Source organism: Crocuta crocuta, unplaced genomic scaffold (assembly GCF_008692635.1).
Source record: "Crocuta crocuta isolate KB4526 unplaced genomic scaffold, BGI_CrCroc_1.0 scaffold162, whole genome shotgun sequence".
NCBI lineage: Eukaryota > Metazoa > Chordata > Mammalia > Carnivora > Hyaenidae > Crocuta > Crocuta crocuta.
In genome coordinates, this window is record NW_027529433.1 from 1,882,270 (window position 1) to 1,900,954 (window position 18,685).

Genomic DNA, 18,685 nt, shown 5'->3' on the forward strand with positions numbered 1-18,685 from the left:
TAGAGGGTAGAGGGGGACCACCTCCCACCCCGGAGTCTCCGATCCCGGCCTGATTTTATCTTCCCCGGTTCGCACTCACGTTAGAAGGCTCTCTCAGTGGATTCTGCGTCTTTTTTCTCCCAATCTCTCAGGTTTTGTAAGGTTTCCCATGGCTTCAGATCTTTTCTGTGTGATGTATGGGCGCGAGTGCAAGTACGGAGCTCCTTACTTCTCCGCCATCTTGCCCTCTCTCTGAATGAATTTTAAAATTACAAATGGGAGTCTATTATTTTGAAGACTTTGTTTATATAAATCTTTTTTCTTTTTCCTTGCTAAATGTAATAAGATGGGAAAATATGAAGTTTTCATCACTGAAATTTGGAATTGATGGATATTTTCTCATATTGAATGGCAGTTTTGTCTTGCTTTTCAGTTTCAACACTATGCCTTTTTGGAATATTAAAAAGATAATGTGCGAAGGACAGGATCTCTAATAGGTAACAGACCTAAGTTTGAAAAGTAGATGTAGGATATTATGGGCAGGCTGACAGACATGGTCATTTATTGATAGTTGGACATTTCATTGTATAGACACTTAGCTAATAATATTCCTACATAGTTCATAACTCCATCTCCCGCACAGGAATATTGTGAGGTGTAATTAAATGTTATCCACACATTACAAATATGTGGTACATATTATAGTATTTATTCCTGAAAAGTTGTGTAAATATTAAATTATATGTTGGGGTGCGTGGGTGGCTCAGTTGGCTCAGCATCCAACTTTGGCTCAGGTCATGATCTCACAATTTGTGAGTTTGGGCTCTGTGTTGGACTCTGTGCTGACAGCTCAGAGCCTGGATCCTGCTTCAGATTCTGTGTCTTCCTCTCTCTGCCCTCCCTCCTCTGCTTACACTTTGTCTCTCTTTCTCTGAAAAATAAATAAACATTAAAAGAATTTAAAAGGTAAATTATATGTTGTTATAACTAGCATGTGTAATATAAAGGAAACTTGATGAATCCTGTTCACCAGATAAAAACACCCTTTCTACAGTATAAAGTCATATCCACTTTAACTTTTTCTAAATTTAAAAATCATTAGGCCATTTTTATTAGGTGACTTTTGTGGAATAATCATTTTTTAAATGATTCCCCTCACCCCCCTGGAAAAAAAAACAAAACAAAAACAAAACGCTAACCAAAATTAAGTCAAACAACAAACTGGGAAAAAATGGTTGCAGAAAATATTATCAGAGGTTTGATATTTTTATGTAGCCAAATATCTTAGATTTTTGTGTAGTGTGAGTGACACAAAGTTTAAACTTTTGCTGGAGACATAAAACTACCATTATGATTCTTAATTAGAGGACCATGCTATAAGAAAAGAAATGTTTCCCTTAGGCCTTCTGAAAGAGGTATGGGGTGGGGGTGTTTGTTCCTGCTCTAAGTAGGCCATAGGTCTTAATTCTTTATTTAGGTTTTCTTTCCCCATCTGTACTAGTTAGACTTAATTTGTTACTTCATATTGTTATTAATGTTTCTATCAGTAGCTGTAACTCACATTTCTTTCTGTTCTTTTTCTATGCACAGTATGTATACATATGTATATGTGTGTATAAACTGTTATTGAATGATTCTTAATTTTTTATGTATTTGGAGCACATTATAATCCACTAGGTTAAATAGCCACTCTAATTCATCAAAGGTAATTAAATTTTTCAAGGATTCCCAAAAAGGAAAATGAAGTTAATTTTAGAGTATCTATAGTTTAAATATTTGTATATTCAATATTTTTAAATTTTTACTGTTCAGTAGAAATTGAATCAAAATGTTGTCTTATGTTTGGTGATCTGTTGCCACCAGGCAAGGGACCATGCCATGATTTACCTGCATGATGGATAAGTGTTATGCCTCACCCCTCTGGAATCATCTGTGTTCAGATGCTGTTTTTACTGCAGGGCTTTCCCCTGGAACCTTCTGGAGATTCTTATTTCTGGTGGCTCTGATGCCTCTATTGTGGGAGGTAATGGGAAATACACAGTACCTGTATCTGAAGCTAGAACAAACATTTCTGCTATTGCTGTGGCTTCTCCTGGTTCCTCAGGGGCAGGAAGGAGGATAGAAAGAACTGGTAAATGTGGGAGAGATTGTGACGTTAAGGTCCAGTACATGACTTGGTAATATTTTACTGGATGTGAGAGAATTAGCTGAAATTTTATGTCATTGTTACTATTTACTGTGTACTCTAATTCTTTTAACAATACCACAAAGAAACCATTCTTCTCATTTTACAAATGAGGAATTGACGACTCATATTCTGTTTCGTTCAAGGTGAGCACAGGTACTATAAACAGATGGAGAAGATGAATTTAACTTTGGATGTGATCCGTTTAAAAGACAAGTATCTTGTTAGGAACTTCAAATAGTAATTTAGAGCAGCAGGTTTGGAGCATGGTAGAGAGGATAGGGCTAAAAAGATCGATTTGGAAAGTCTTATGCCCTGAGGTGATAGTTAATAAAATATTGGAGATTTGCTGGTGATGTATTATGGAGTTGTCCTGGCAGGAGAGCCACTCTATCTGGAGCATAAATCTTGACTGCCTGGAAGCATTAATTTTGTTCAAGGGAGGTTGCAGAACTTGGACGTATGAGGTGGCATTATGGATAGGGTTTTTTCAGCCCTTTCCCACTGTATCACCCTTTTGGTGATGATATGCTCATACTACACAGATTCTAAGGGGAGGAGGACAGGCATACCACTTAGAAGATGCTTTGGAATTTTTAGTTATGCAGTTTGAGACACCTTTCCTGCATTGATTCTGTGACCCTTCCATATGGTTTTGTTTGTTTGAGAGAGAGCAAGAGAGGAGGGGGGAAGGGGAGAGGGAGAGGGAGAGAGAAAATCCCAATCAGGCTCCATGCTCTGCACAGAACCACATGAGGAGCGGCTTGATCTTAAGACGTCACGACCAACCATGAGATCATGACCTGAGCCAAAATCAAGAGTCACATACTTAATCAACTCAGCTACCCAGGCTCTCCAGCCAATGCATTTTTTATAATCACTGTCTTAGATCCATAGAGAAAGAGTAGAGATTGTCACTTTTAATTTCACTTGTAAAGAGATAACCACTTTATTACATCATTAATTGGAGGAAAACATAGTAGAAATATATTAGCCCCTTTAATATTACAAAGCAGAGATTATGAGGAAGTGATTTGCTTGGAATGAATGGTGTTCATTGCAAGGACACAGCAACACTTGTGCTGTGGCCTTAACTGTTCTGGGATCTGTTCCCTTACCTCCAAGGCCCACTATGGTGTCTCTGCTTCATACTCTGCCACTTGCTTCCTACTGTTTCCGAGTTGGTAGAACATCCTTATTGTTCAGGCTTTGACTTAGGCCTAGGTTTCTTGTTTAGTCAGTAACACTGGTTTGGTGCCAGGCCCAAGATTTGACCACCTAGAAGAAACTGCTTTGGAGCCAAGTTTCTTCTCAGGCAGTAGGGTGGCACTGTCATTAGCAAGCAATTTTGAGGCTTCACAGTCTTTCCAGAAAAAATTCAAAAATAATTCTTTCTTGAGGTGAAATTTGCCACTATGGTCAGAGAATCATGTGACAGATTTAGGAGTGGTTATTGGAAAGACAGGCTATGTGGGATATGTGTATTTAAAGAATGTATGATAAGAATCATCAGTAGTGTTTGTTTCTTTGAAACTGTAGGAATATTATTATTCCCATTTCATTATGTACTTTGGGGAAGAGCCACATTTCCACAGGAGATACGGTATTCAAAAGGAAGATATGTCCCTCATGTGTGTTATGGTAGAAAAAGTGTTGAGAAACATGATCTAAGAAGTGTCATTCAACTTGAAGAGGTTAGGAGATGTTTCTAATAACATACTTTTTTATCTACGAGTAATTTTAACAGTTATCTATTCTCTTGTGGTACTTGGTAACCACGGAGTAATTCTCATTTTGAGTATTTGGCAGTTCTGGAACGGGGAAAGAATTAAATGGACAGAGCAATTGAATTTGTACTAGCTTTCTCTTTTCATGACATGCATAATATTTTTCATGAAAATGAAGAAAGTATTCATTTTTGCAAATGCTATCAGTCTTTAACAATCAGAAATTCACTTGGCAAGAGACATGGTGTAGCTCTACAGAATTGTGGTTATTATTACATTGTTTTGTTTACTGTAAACCTGGCTTAATATTGGTAAATATAGTGTAGCAGAAACTGAACTGTTGTGAGCTATCTGGGCATCAGTCCAAGATATCATTAAAAATACTGTCTCAGACTAATTTGAGTTTATGAATAATATTTTGTTAACAGCTCAACTGAAATTGAGCCACATGGTGTAGCTTAAAATTCTGAATTCACAAGATAATGAGAGTAGTACAAGGGTACAGTGCATTCTTAATACTCTATATTTGAATGATAAACTTATATGTAAATTTATGTTAACCTTTAAACTATAAGCACCCCAATGCTTGGAATAAATTGATGTTTTAAAGTTTGCTTAATCCTGTGGTTTGCTGATAATTTGACTCTTTATAAACTAATATGTTATTGGTTTAATAATCAAACCTAAAGACTAAGGATAGGTTGCCTGAACAAATATTAAAATGGACTTTGAGTACCCATTTTGGCATAGAGATGTGCAAATATCTGGAATTTATGTTAATATTCACCAAAAAAATTGAAGAATATACAGTTGTTGGAAAAGTCCACTTACTTCATTTATTTTAATAATGAGAGATAATAATTAGAATAGGTTATGGAGATTACTAATATTGAGTTACAAATAATCAATTATACTAGGTATAACAAAGGGAATGAGGTTATGATAAGTGACGTGATCAAGAAAATATCCCCTTTCAGAGGTTTCTTGTCAAGAAAAGATATATTTGCTTTTTGTGTGTGTGTGTGCTATTTTAATTAGTTTTAAGTTGTTTCTGAACAGACATGTATAAACTCCCATTGAATAGCAATGGGAAGAGTTGATTTTCTGTCACTGTTATTGTGTAAGATATTTTTGTAATGAAAAGGTATGTGCATTATTTAGAGAATGAATTTTGAATTCACATCTTCTCCATAAATATTTTATTTATTTTCCAGGTTAGCACTCTACGTATATGAATATCTGCTCCATGTAGGAGCTCAGAAATCGGCCCAAACATTTTTATCAGAGGTATGTTTTCGTTATTTTTTATATTTTATTTTAATATCTTACAGAAGTGGATGCAAATATTCTGTAACAATTATTTGGAAAAACTATCATTACATACTATATAGTGAATGCTCAGTTATCAGTATGCCTAATAGTCTTTGTCGATTACTTGTAAGCATTTTTAGTATCCCATTTTCATGCCAGTAAGCTTCTACCCAACTTTCTAGCCATTTATCCCCCTATAGAGATAGAAACTAATATTAGCCTTGGCAACAGTAATCAAGAAAGCAAATTTGTTAAAAAAAAAAAAAAGACAAATACCACCATATCTCTAGTTTTAGCAGTGTCTTATTTTGGCATTATTCATAATTTTGGAAGATATGAATTTTGTTTGTTTTTATTTTGTATGGATTGCTGTAGTGGATTGATGACTAAATTTCAGTTAGAAAAAACTTTGCTAATCTTTTTCCAAGTTTTTGTTTCTTTTTCTATTTTTCTCCTTCATATTTTTTAAAGTTTGAATTTGAGCTTTCTGGCAATGGTACTTGTTCTTCTTCAATTTATATAATGATGAGGATGAGGAGGATTTTACTGAGTTCTGTTATATGTCAGGTACATAATATGCCAAGGTACTTTACATATATTATCTTTAATTCATATAAGAAATTTGTAAGGCAGATGGTATTATTCCTGTTTTACTGATAAGAACAACACGGCTCAGAGAATTTATGTAACTGGCTCATATCATGCAGCTTAGTGAGTTATGGAACTGGGATTCAAGTCTAGATCTTTGTTTATTCCAAAGCTTCTTCTGGTGTTCCCCCTATATTGGTGCTGTCCAGTATGGTGGTCACTAGCTTTATATCGCTTTTTCAGCACTTTAAATATGACTAATCCAATATACACTGGATTTTGAAGATTTAGTGTGAACAGAAGAATATAAAATATCACATGTTGAAATGATAATAATTTAGATATATCGGGTAAAATTAAATATATTACTGAAATTAATTTTACCATTTTCTTCTTTTTTAATGTGGTTGATAGAGAATTTAGAGGTAAATGTACAGCTCTCATTTGTGGCCTATGTTTATATTTTTATGGGACAAGTCCTAGTCAAAATAATATCTCTAGTGATCCCATTAGTTTGACCTCCACCAGATCAGGGACAAGACAGTCTATTCCTTGACCAAAGTGCCTTGCTAGAGTACAGTCTTCTTGAGAATCACTTGCTTCTTGAGAATCACACATAACCTCCAATCTTTTATCTAGCTAATCAGTATATGTGAACTATTAGGGCCTACTCGCAAATAAGGAATTTGAGAGGTATGCTCAGAACAAACAAGAAGTTACTTGTTTAGCACAGAATGAATATATACAGTGTAATAAAAATGGATTTTAAAGTTTATTCAAATCAGAAGTTTAGTGTATTTATATCTCCTTAAATCATTAATTAGAAGACTGTGTGTATGACCTTTCTTGCCACATTCACTGTTGGTTTTTACAGAGGCAGAGATTGAGACTGTAAAAAGGATGCTCCTAACATTTGTGTTCTTAATCACTGCCAACTCCCAGTATATTTAAAAGAAACCAGAGATAGCTTTGGAGATTTAAAAATATTATTATAGGGGTACTTGTGTGGCTAGGTCAGTTAAGTGTCCAACTTTGGCACAGGTCATGATCTCAAGTTTCATGAGTTGGAGCCCCGCTTGGGGCTCTCTGCTATTAGCACAGAGTCTGCTTGGGATCCTTTCTCTCCCTCGCTGTTTCTCTCTCTCCCCCTACCCTACTCACACGTATGTGCCCTTTCCCTCAAAAATAAAGATTAAAAATTATTTATTTATTAAAAAAAACCTTTTTTAATGTTTTTTTTTGAGAGAGACAGAATGTGAGTGGGGGAGGGGAAAACAGAGAGAGAGACAAACTGAAGCAGGCTTCAGGCTCTGAGCTGTCAGCACAGAGCCCGACACCCAGGCACTGCCCCCCCCCCAAAAAAAGTTTTTTTAAATAAAAATATTATTTTAATGCAGTTGAAAACTTGATGAGATTTAGTGAAAAGATTTACTGATCTCTTTCCTTAGATCAGGGAACATTTGGAATTGACTCATCTTGCTGAATCCTTGGGGGTTCCCATGATTATTTTCTTACCAACATTGTAATATGTAAGATGTAGTGATTATTAAACTTCATCAAAAAAAAGAAAAAGGTTGTTAATTTATTTAAGGAAGTTCAGCTATTTTCACTCAGATGGATCATGTGAATTGAGCATAGCTAGATTGAGATAACTAGATAATGTACTGATATACCATGAGCTCAATGGAAAATGGATATATGAAATTTCTAGAGCTATTTGGTAAAAATGAAATTACTCTTTCAGAGGAGAGTCACACTTTTCAGACAAGTGTTTACCATGATTGTATTTTCTTTGGCTGCATTTGGAATACAAAACTGAAGTTTCTCAGAATTTTCAGTCTGGTTCAATTTTACAAAAGGAATCAATTAAGTTGAAGACAATCTATTGTCACCAAGAAGATACAGTATTTCTGGACTTTGGAGATGCGTATATGTGATTCCGAGAACCATTCTTTACTTTCTACCTTGCCAAACTCAAAATGGCATTGTGAAAATACATTCTAATTACCTGAATATCCAGTACAGTGTTTGACATATTGTAGGGAATGGCTAAATTGAGGTGTAAGTTTGCCAAAATATAAAAGAATAAGATCTATTTGGACTTAACGTAGATAGACTTCCAAAGCGTTTTCAAATAAAAGAAGCAAGCTGAAGTATGCCATTTACATGGAAACCTTTGAACGTAAAGGAACATGATGCAATACTATGTATGTTTGTGTGTACATATTTACGAGTATGAAGTGTATTGAGAGGTCTGAAAGAATATACGTGCCAGTCTAGTTTCTGAGAGTGGGAATTTTAATGGGATTAGAGGGGAATTTTATCCTTAGTTGCGCGCGCGCACACACACACACACACACACACACACAACCATTTTATATTGTTTATATAAAACTATTATATATATATGGTTTTAAAATGGAAGCCTGGAGGTAGATTTGTGAAAGGCCATTTGACTTCACCTTAGAGTTCAAAATAATTTCATTTGGTTAAATTTCTATATTTTTCTGTAATCTCTCTCATACTAAGTTTTCATAATACCTAGCTGCTTCTATTTGCCTATATACACTATAGACTTCTTTCTTCTGGGCTTTATTCTGCCTAACACCTACCCCTGCCTCACCTGACTAGCTTAGAGGTGCTTTTCCTAGGAATGCTTTCTTAGACTCCACCTCTTTAAGCTGATAGTACACTCCTACTAAAGACTTTTGATACTGTACCAGGAAGTTTGGACTTTATCTTCTCATGAAAGGAGCTTTCAAAGATTTTTAAGTAAAAGAAAAACATTGTTTGGTTTGTACTCTGGTGTCTTTGTGAATGGCAGTACCCCTTCCCTCCCCTCCCAACTGTGATTTGTAAATAAAGGAGAATGTCATCTTTTAGAGCTTTGTACCCTGTTTAACAATAATTTCTCTCTTACTTTCACTTGGATCATATGGAAAATTTAAGGCTGCTTGTTGTAGAATCACTTCTTAAGTAATTTGAGAAATAAAGGACCATCTTATCTCAATTCCTGTGAGTCTGTCCCCAGGTATTTTTACCTAATTCAGAAGAGTTACACAAAGAACTTAAAGAAAAACTTAGGGAGACCTGTTTATTTGTGTAATGTGATAAAAGGAAATGATTGAAGTAGCTCCAGTTACCTACATGTTCAATGTTCCTATATTGAAGAAGTAGAATCATGAGGATATGGATGACTATGATGTTGATTAACCCTTTTGCACCAGAATTTGCTGTCTTCGACCACCTCTTTCCTTAGTGTGGGTTTACTGTATGCATGAAGCGATGAGAAAGTCAAATTGGAACTCTACATATCATGTGAACAACTGTATCTCAGCAGCCTAGTCTCTCAATGGATTTGGACTTTCTGATAATGCCCTGGTCCTAGGCTGTCAGAAACTGAACTGTTCTTGATAGCTTTTATTATCAGCCAGAAGAACAGGGCACTATTAGCCCAGCTATTTTTTTTTCTTCACTAGTTAAAGACATAGCATTGAACTAATGATAGAAATCAAAACATCTCTCTACCCAGGTTATGTTAACTGGCCCATTGTTATATCCAATTCATGATAGATTCTAAACCACTACCATATGTTGTTTTCTATGACTTATTGTTTCTACAACCTTAATTTTTTTTTACCCCCACTGGGACAAAATTGAAAATTCCTTACAAATGTTTTCAGTGTAGAGTTCTTCCTAAGCTTTATCTTTTATTATCCTTCAGCATTAAGTAATTAAAAACACAATGTTTTGAAATCTTTACAATTTTGTATCAATTTTTTGTTACTTTGAGCTCATTAGAAACTATCCTTTCTTGGTTATGTCATTTCATTATGCAAAGACAATTCCAATTCATCCCTGAAATTTTGCATGGTATTCATCATGCCTCAGAATAAGGCTTTGTGACCACACCAAATAACATTAAGAATTAGAATGTTACAGAGAAGATGATTATTTTTTTTCCTTTCTTAAGAATTTTGCATTGTTTATATTACTAGCCCTTATTTGCCATAAATTAGCCTGTAAGTTAGCCAAAAAGAAAAGCTTAAAAACATCCAACAGATTGCTTCTTCAGGTTTTATTAGGAATGCTAAGTTACTGAACATAGTAGATTTTAAAATTCTTTCCTCTCTGTTTACCTTTCACTGAAAGGAGAAAACAGCAACAGTTTCCTAAACAATTTCTTGAACTTTGACATGGAGGTGACATAGAATGGTGGGTAAGACCAATTTCTTTGGGGCCAGACTGCTGAGTCTGCATTATGTTCTACATCTTATTTACTTATTCACTTTTTCTTCTCTTTTCCTTCCTTCCTTCCTTCCTTCCTTCCTTCCTTCGTTCCTTCCTTCCTTCCTTCCTCCTTTCTTTTTTGAGAGAGAGTGTAAGTAGGGGAGAGGGGCTGAAAGAGAGAGAGGCTCCCAAGCAGGCTCCACATTCAGCACAAGCCTGTTGTAGGGCTGGATCCCATAACCCTAGGATCATGACATGAGCTGAAATCAAGAGTCAGACACTCAACTGACTGAGCCTCCCAGGTGCCCCTACTGACTCAGTTTTCTTAATTATAAAAAGAAGGTAATTGTAATAATACTCCAGAGTTGTGCTGAGGTTTAAATGAGTTAGTGCATATACAGTAATTAGAAGGGGTAGCATGTAGTACATACTCAAAAGTGTTATTTTTAAAATTCTTGACCTGTTCTTTTTTATCTTACATAGTTTCTCTACTAGAGAACAAGTGTAAATATATGTGCTATGTACACATGTGTGCTCCAGGTATCTCCACTTGGATGGCCTGCAATCATCCTTCCTTGTATGGTCGTCTTTTCTATAGACATAGCTCCAGCTTTAATCCCTAATATTGTAGGTTCCCCCAAGTCCTCTCTGACATTTCCAGGCCTTCCTAGGGGGAGAGGGTACTTGAGATTCTTTTTGCTATAATTCTTGCCCCCACCAAGTATTACAGCCCCACTGCCTCTCCTGTGGCTGCTTGCTGCCTGTTCTTGGCCTGAAGTTTCCTGTTTCTCTCATAGCCTCAGAGCTCCACTGATTCATTGCTCTTGTGTATTAAAGATTGTTATTGAAGTTAGGGGAAAACTGAAGGGTATTCAGCTTTATACCATGCAGGCAACAACATCAACTTGAATATCAGACACAAGTATTCATAAGTTTTTTGGTCTCCTTGCCACCGGGAATGTCTTACAAACTGTTTTCTTGTGGACTCCATTTGCCTTATGTCTTGTTGATTCCTCACAGCCTCTCCCGTTTTTTCCTTTTCTGAATCCTCTCAGACTCCTCAGATGTCTTCTTCCTTGGAGACTATCAGCAGCCTCCTAAATTCTTGTTATTTTATCATGTAGTATATTAGGTCTTCATTCTTTACTTTCAAACCATTCCCAGGGGCCTCTACCTTTCTAGGCCAAAAAATAAAAACAGAAATAGAAGGGATCCATCAGGGAGTTTTCCCAATAAAAGGCATAATTTTCACAAGTGGGATGTGTATCTCAGCAGCCCAGTCTCTCACCTGGGTGTAGCCTCTGAGAGGAGTTCTACTTTCTAGAACAGAGCAACACTATTGAATAAAACTTTCTGTGATTAGGAGATGGTCTCAAATCTGTGCTTCTAATAAGTTCTCCACTAGTCTAATGTGACTAATGAACACTTGAAAGTGGCTAGAACAATTGAGAATATTCAGAAATTTAAAGAACCACCTATGGCTAGGGGATACCATGTTGAATAGCATGGTTTGGGATTGTGTGCTTTAAAATATGGACAGATTTTTCTTTCTGTTTTATGTTTATTTGGTTAACTTTTAAAATTAAAATGTAATTTTTTCCTTTTTTACATTTAGTTTAGTATATTAATGCATCTATACATGGAAGATTTTAGAAAATTAGTGGGAACAGTAGGTTATATCAAAATTAAGACTCAGGACTTTTGTCTAGGAACAAACATATACATATGTGTACAGATTTTTTTTTAAGCTTATTAGTTTTGAGAAAGAGCTTGCATGTGAGTAGGGGAGGGTCAGAGAGAGAAGGAGAAAGAGAATCTGAAGCAGGCTCCACAGTGTCAGCACAGAACCTGAGGTAGAGCTTAAAACTCATGAACCGTAGATCATGACCTGAGGCAAAATCACAAGTCAGATGATGCTTTACTGACAGAGCCATACAGGTGCCCCTACGGTTCTTTTTCTTAACACAGGAACTAACTTTATCTGTTTATGATATTAATACTTTTTGAATATTGGTTCTCAATAAGTATGAAAGGATTTAGGAATACTCTGAAAAGTTTGGAGCTCATGAGGCTCAAACCTACTGCTGTGCTGTTGGAGATGCTGTTGAAGTGGGTCTGGGTGATTCAGAAAGGTCCCACATTGGCAAGACTAGACCCTCTGAAAAGGGGCTGCTGTCATCCAGAATTGTCACCCCTGCTCTTGATGCTTCTGCGGCTGCAACAGCAATATTTCACTTCTGGAGCCAGGGGCAGGAAGCTTCTCTTTTTCCTTCTGCCCCTTGATTTCCAGCTACTGGCCTTCTTTTGGCAGAACTGAACAGGAAACTAGCTGGCAGGGAGACTAAGAAATGTAATTTTCAGAATCCCAGCACCTAGTGTAAAATGGAGTATAGAAGGGAAGTGTGGAGACGAGAGATAATAGGTAAATTATCAGTATACCTTGCCAGAAGCAAATAATGATGAAAAGTTAAACAAGTGTGTATGTATGTGTGTGTGTGTGTGGGGGGGATTCATGTGTGTATCATTTTTTATTTATACAAGTACTGATTTATTATATACACTTTGATTTTTATTTCATTTTTTTGACTTCACTTGTTTTATATTGGTGCATGAAATTTCATGATTCTTTCTTTTTTTAAGTCTTATTTTGAGAAAGAGAGAGACAGAGAGGCAGGGAGGGGCAGAGAGAGGGAGAGAGAATCCCAAGCAGGTTCTGCACTATCAGCACAGAGCCCAACACAGGGCTCAGTCACACAACCCTGGGGTCATGACCTGAGCCAAAATCAAGAGTTGGACTTTTAACTATGAAGCTACCCAGGCACCCCACTTCATCATTCTTTTCATGGTGGTAGGGTATTTCTTTCTATGAACTGCGCTGTGATATATTTCACCAGCCTCCTACTAATGGGCATTTAGGTTGTTTCTAGTCTTTTGCAATTACAAACAATGGTTCACTGAAAATTGTTATATATATATAAATTTGCACACATGAGCATAGAATAAATTCCTAGAAGAAGAATTGCTCTATCAGATAATATGGACACTTGCAAATTATGATTCTTATTTATAAACCATATGGAATGTCTTACCCCTACCAACTTGCTTTTTTTTCATTCAGTGTTTGGTGCTACACCTATATAGAAATGCGGAAAATCCAAGCTCATATAATAGAGACACAGCATAACCACAGACAGGGCTCTTCAATGTAGAAAATGGCAGTGGGAATGGGAATCACGATTTATGTGTAAGTTTCAAGAAAATACAGCTTTTAACTAAGCAAATGATGGAAGGAAGGAAGCTGGGTGGTTCAACCACAAAAAGCCTTAGAACAAAGAATACACATTGGACCTGGGATAATGGAAGAAGGAAAAATAAAATAAAGAGAGAGAGAGAAATTATTTGTATAGATGTCATTCAACCACCAAAAAAAGCCTGAAGCCCATGAAATTCAGTACAACAGAAAATGCCTTTTCATAAAACACAGAATTGTTTCTCAAATGACTGTTGACCTTGAGAGGTATTTTCTGGCCATTCCTCAACCATATCCATCATTAATACATGTTTGCTAACAAAAATTAAACTTCAAAGATGAATATGATTTAAAATGAAAGCCACCATTTACCCTTTTCCAGAGATAATAGTTTTAAGTTTGGTATGATTTCTTTAAATGTATACACCAAAATGCACACATACATATGCATACATTATTTTAATAGAAAAGATTTATATTATATATATTGTTCTCCAATCTTCCACATCTCCAACTTGAAAAACTAATATAGCATGGCTCTCTTTCCGGGTAGGTATGTTGTATTCTTTTTAATGATTGCATACTCTTTTGTAGTATGTAAGTACCAAAGTGTATTTTTATATTCACTGTTGGTTAATGTTTTCAGGTAGTTTCTTTTTTTTTAATGTTTATTTTTTTTGAGAGAGAAAGAACATGCATGTGCATGTAAGTATGGGAGAGGCAGAGAGAGAGAGAGGGTGAGAGAGAATCCCAAGCAGGCTCTGTACTGTACTGTCAGTACAGAGCCTGATGCAGGAGTTGATTCCACAAACCCTGAAACCATGACCTGAGCTGAAATCAAGATCTGGACACTTACCCAACCAAGCAACCCAAGTGTTCCTGGTTGTTTTTAATTTTCATCATTTCTAACAATGCTGCGATGAATATGCTTTAGTTTTCTATAGATCAGGGTTCTGTTTTTCTTAGTATCATCTAATGCTTCCTATAAGTAAATAATACTTGGAGTAGTAATTAGTTTGGAGGCAAAAAATACCATTTACTATGGAAACATATTCTTATGTAGAACCATTTCTAATTTAGAAATACCTAAAGCAATGATTATTCAATAATTTAAAAAGGATTTCTTTTGTGTTAATTTCAATATGATGGACCAAAGTTTTACCTGCTTGTCTCACAAACTTGCAATTTAAAGTGAGAAAGATGAACTTTACAAAGTCTTTTATAAGGATGAAAAAGATGTATGTGAAACATTTTGAGCTTCTCTGAGGAGCAGTAAGATGTAATACTGTTTAAAATACAAATGCATTAACTTTAGACTTCCTTTCACAAAAGTGCCTATTGAATATAAACCATGTAGGTATTTTCCCCAACTACTTTTTCTCATGCAATTGCTGATGGTGGTTGTGGAAGTCCAGGAAGGACACTGCTGAGCCCCAGATACGGAGCAGTGGGACTCATGTTAGACTGTGAGACTAATCCTGCTGCCAGCATGGTGTGGCATTGAAACCTCATCATGCCACTTTAATTACATTAGTAAGTCATCGCACACTCTCCTTTTAATTGAGAATAGTGCTGTCTGCTCTTTTTTCATAGTCACATCTGTAATGTCAGGATGAACTGAGATGAAAGGTAAGGATGGTACTTTGAAAACCTTGCTGTTTATCTAATTAGAATGATTCCAGGAACTAGGAATATTTGTGTGTTTGGGGCACATCTATGAGGGTATTATTATGCCCTCTCAAGAAGACATCAAAAAACTAACAAAAAGAGAAAAGATGGAGAGATATATGAAACACCAAGTTTGTGACTAAATTATAACTTTAGCAGGATATCAGAGTTTTGTTATCCTAAGACTCATTATGTCTTTTTTCATGAATCAAGAAGATACAATAATGATTAACTGGAATTCAGATAAAAGGTAGTTTATAGATATAAAAATTATTTGTGTTGGGGCGCCTGGATAGCTTAGTCGCTTAAGTGTCCAACTCTTGATTTTGGCTTAGGTTATGATCTCACAGTCATGGGATCAAACCTCATAACAGACTTCATGCTGGGTGTGGAGTCTGGTTAAGATTCTCTATCTCTCTCTCTCTCCCTACCCCACTTACATGTGTGTGTGCATGTGTGAAAATTCAAGTTAGGATCTGGCATATATTTATATAACATACTCTGGTTCTTTTCATACACAGTCTTTATAAATTTAAGTTCATTAATTCCTAGAATTTCTCCTTTTAGCTCTTTTAAAAACAATGGCTATCACATATATAATAATCTAACCTAAATTTTAGAAAATTTCTTTGTTTTCTGAGAGCAAATTACTTTAATGCTCCCATTGGTTTACATTTTTTGTACTTAAGAACTCTAAAAAATGATGATTTTGGTGATTTTAATTATGTTTTTTTCATCTTTACCTAGGTAGTTACTTTTTTCTTTTTTTACATTTTGTGCCACTTTCTGAGTTCCTCTCTTAAAACTTTTTTTTAACCTTTTGGGACCAAAATTTCTAAATTTTCCATAGTAGGTAATAGAAAGAATTCCTTGATTTTTAAAAAAATCTGTAATTATGTAGTTTTTTATTTCCTAGTCATATTAAGGGCCTATGGGCATATTTTGCTAATTGGGATATTGTTAAATAATTTTTAATTATTTAAACTAAAAAAACTAAATCATGCTTATATATAAAGATAAACTATGGGTTTCTGACTCATGACCCTGAAATCAAGAGCCCCTTCTCTTACTGAATCAGCCATGCACCCCTACCTAAATTGTTTATGAGGCCTTTCTGGATCATCTTAGTTAAAATTATAGCTCGCTTCTTACTGTTTTCCAATTTTTTTGTCCTCCTTCTCTGTTTTGTTTTCCTCCTTAGCATTTGTTGTCTGCTACTTGTAATATAAATACAATCTCTCTCTCTCTGTCTCTCTTTTTTTTTTTTTTGGCTTTGTTTGTTTATGGTCTGTCTTCTCTATAAAGTGTAATCTCCCTGAATGCAAAGATTTTTATCTTTTGTTTACTGCTATCAGTAAAGGCACTGTATAAATCCTACCCAGTTTTCAAATCTCTAAATTTAATTTGTAAACAGTATTTAGTCAGAAATATTAATTTTTGAGATACTGACCTTGTTTTAAATTTTTGATAGTGAACTCTAAGTCATCTGAAATATAAACATTTGGAAAGTAAATATCATCTTAAAAATGTTATTGTATGGAAGACATATGCCTTCTTACTCTGATCTCCTCAAAACAGGAATTTATTTAAAAACTCAATCATTAGGGCATTATTTGGAGTCTGCACATGTTAAGCCCAGACATTCGGAAATTTCTGGGTTAGTGGTGATTAATTAAAATGTAATTTTGATGTGCGTTAAGATCCTGAGATACCTCAAGTTCCAGAAGTCTCTCTTAAGACTCTAGCACAGTGGGAAGCAAATTCAGGAAAATAATGGCATCTTCTCTCATAAACTATCAAAAAAACCCCAAAAAACTATGTAAAATGAGCTTTTATAAAACTTGAGTAAAGAATAATATGAAAACAAAATCTTAAATACTACAGTATTTTAAATAGGAAAATACTGCTTTGTAATATGTGTGGGGAAAGGTATTATTAAGAAAGTATTAACATTTCTTTTATTCATTTTAGATAAGATGGGAAAAAAACATCACATTGGGGGAACCACCAGGATTCTTACATTCTTGGTGGTGGTAAGTATCTTTTATTCCATTTTTATTAGATTGATGATATATTCTTATAGGCCTGCACTATACCTGTTTATTATTTCATGTTTCTTTTTAATTTTTTTCACTTTTCTATAATTATTTTCTGTGAGATAGCATTAAAAACAGTCAGAGTCAAAACCAAAATTAGTGTTCTTTAACTTAAAGATACTACTGTTGAGTCAAACTGGAGTTGGAATCTCCAACTGTAAGTATGATTCTGTATTAGTCAGCGGGGGCTACCGTAATAAAATACCATAGACTACTTGACTTAAACAACAGAAATTTATTTTCTCACATTTCCAAAGTTTGGACATCGCAGATCAAGTTGCTACCATGATTTGTTTCTGGTGAGGTCTTTCTTCCTGGCTTTTGGATGCTGGCCGTTTTACTGTCTTCACATGGCAAAGAGAGAATGAGCTTTCTGGTGTCTCTTCTTATACGGACATGAGGATCATAATGAGGGTCCCACCTACATGAGCACATCTAATCTGAGGGTAATGAAGGTGGAGGTAGTGGTAAACTTTTAGGACAGTGAGGAATAGTCCAAAAAAATTTGAAATAGTTCAATATAGACTCAAGGATAGAACTGTGTAGGAATGCAAAAAGACTATCAGACTTCACTGAAGACTCAGTTGATACTAGAGCTTATACATTTCATTGTAGTACCAGTATGTCCAGATATGTGACTTTTCTGCAGCAGCACTGGTAGTTCAGGTGTCAGCATGGACAAACTAGGCTGTTTGTGTGTGTTTCTTCAGTTAGAAGCATTTCCTATTCAGGGGCACCTGAGTGGCTCAGTTGGTTAAGCTTCTAACTCTTGATTTTGGCTTAGGTCATGATCTCACAGTTTGTGGGATCGAGCCCTCCATGGAGCTCTCTGCTGATGGTGCACATGAAGTCTGCTTGGGATTCTGTCTCCCCTCTCTTCTCCTCATCTGCTTGTGCTCTCTCTCTCTCTCTTAAAATAAATAAATAAACTTAAAAAAAAAAGGAAGAATTTCCTGTTCAGTGGTTCATTGCCTTATATATTAATCTCTTAGCATCTTATTAAAAAGAGAAAACAAAAGCTGTCTTCTAGTGTCACGCACATGATATCCTTGGTACACATTTTATACCTCGCTCCTGAAAATGTCTTACTAGAAGTTCTGTGGTGAATGGAACCGCACTTGATCAGTTGTGGTTTTGGGTTTCCCTTGTTTGTCTCATATATGTATAGCAGGAACAGGTGCAGTCCTTTGGTTCAGAGTTCTTCCTGTATTTGGAACAACGGTTTGTTGCAGTTAAGCACTATCATTGTACTGTTTTCCTGGAGTTTAAGACTGAGCTCTTATAATGCATAATGTTACAAAAGTCAACTTCTCATTTTATGTAGTATGTATTTATGATATCTAGATCTAGATTGTAAATATTTAGCTGTTTGCTGAATGTAATTGAGTCTCCTCACCTGTTGACACCACCTTATATTTTGTACGTTTCCAATTAGGTCTACAAAGAGCCTAAGAAACCATTTTAGGCATCTGTCTTTATTGGATTAGTAGGCTAAGAGTGTAAAGATTTTTAAAAATTTCCATTAAAGAATTAATTTTATTTCTTGCACCTATTTCTCATTTGCTCCATTTCTTAGGAAATGTAACCTATTTTCATACTGTTGATAGTTGATAATACCTTTAGCTTTTTTGGTCTTAACTATCAGAAGATA

General features: G+C 35.4%; 1 protein-coding gene across 2 annotated transcripts in view; it reads left to right on the top strand.

The window, feature by feature from the left end:
• Positions 1-18,685, top strand: part of SSBP2 (single stranded DNA binding protein 2) — a 291,176-nt gene that overhangs the window by 78,459 nt on the left and 194,032 nt on the right. For both annotated transcript variants that reach the window (XM_077759863.1, XM_077759864.1), the window contains exons 2-3: positions 5,106-5,178; positions 16,910-16,971. In XM_077759863.1, coding sequence (XP_077615989.1) covers positions 5,106-5,178; positions 16,910-16,971 — 135 coding nt within the window. The remainder of the gene's footprint in view (positions 1-5,105; positions 5,179-16,909; positions 16,972-18,685) is intronic.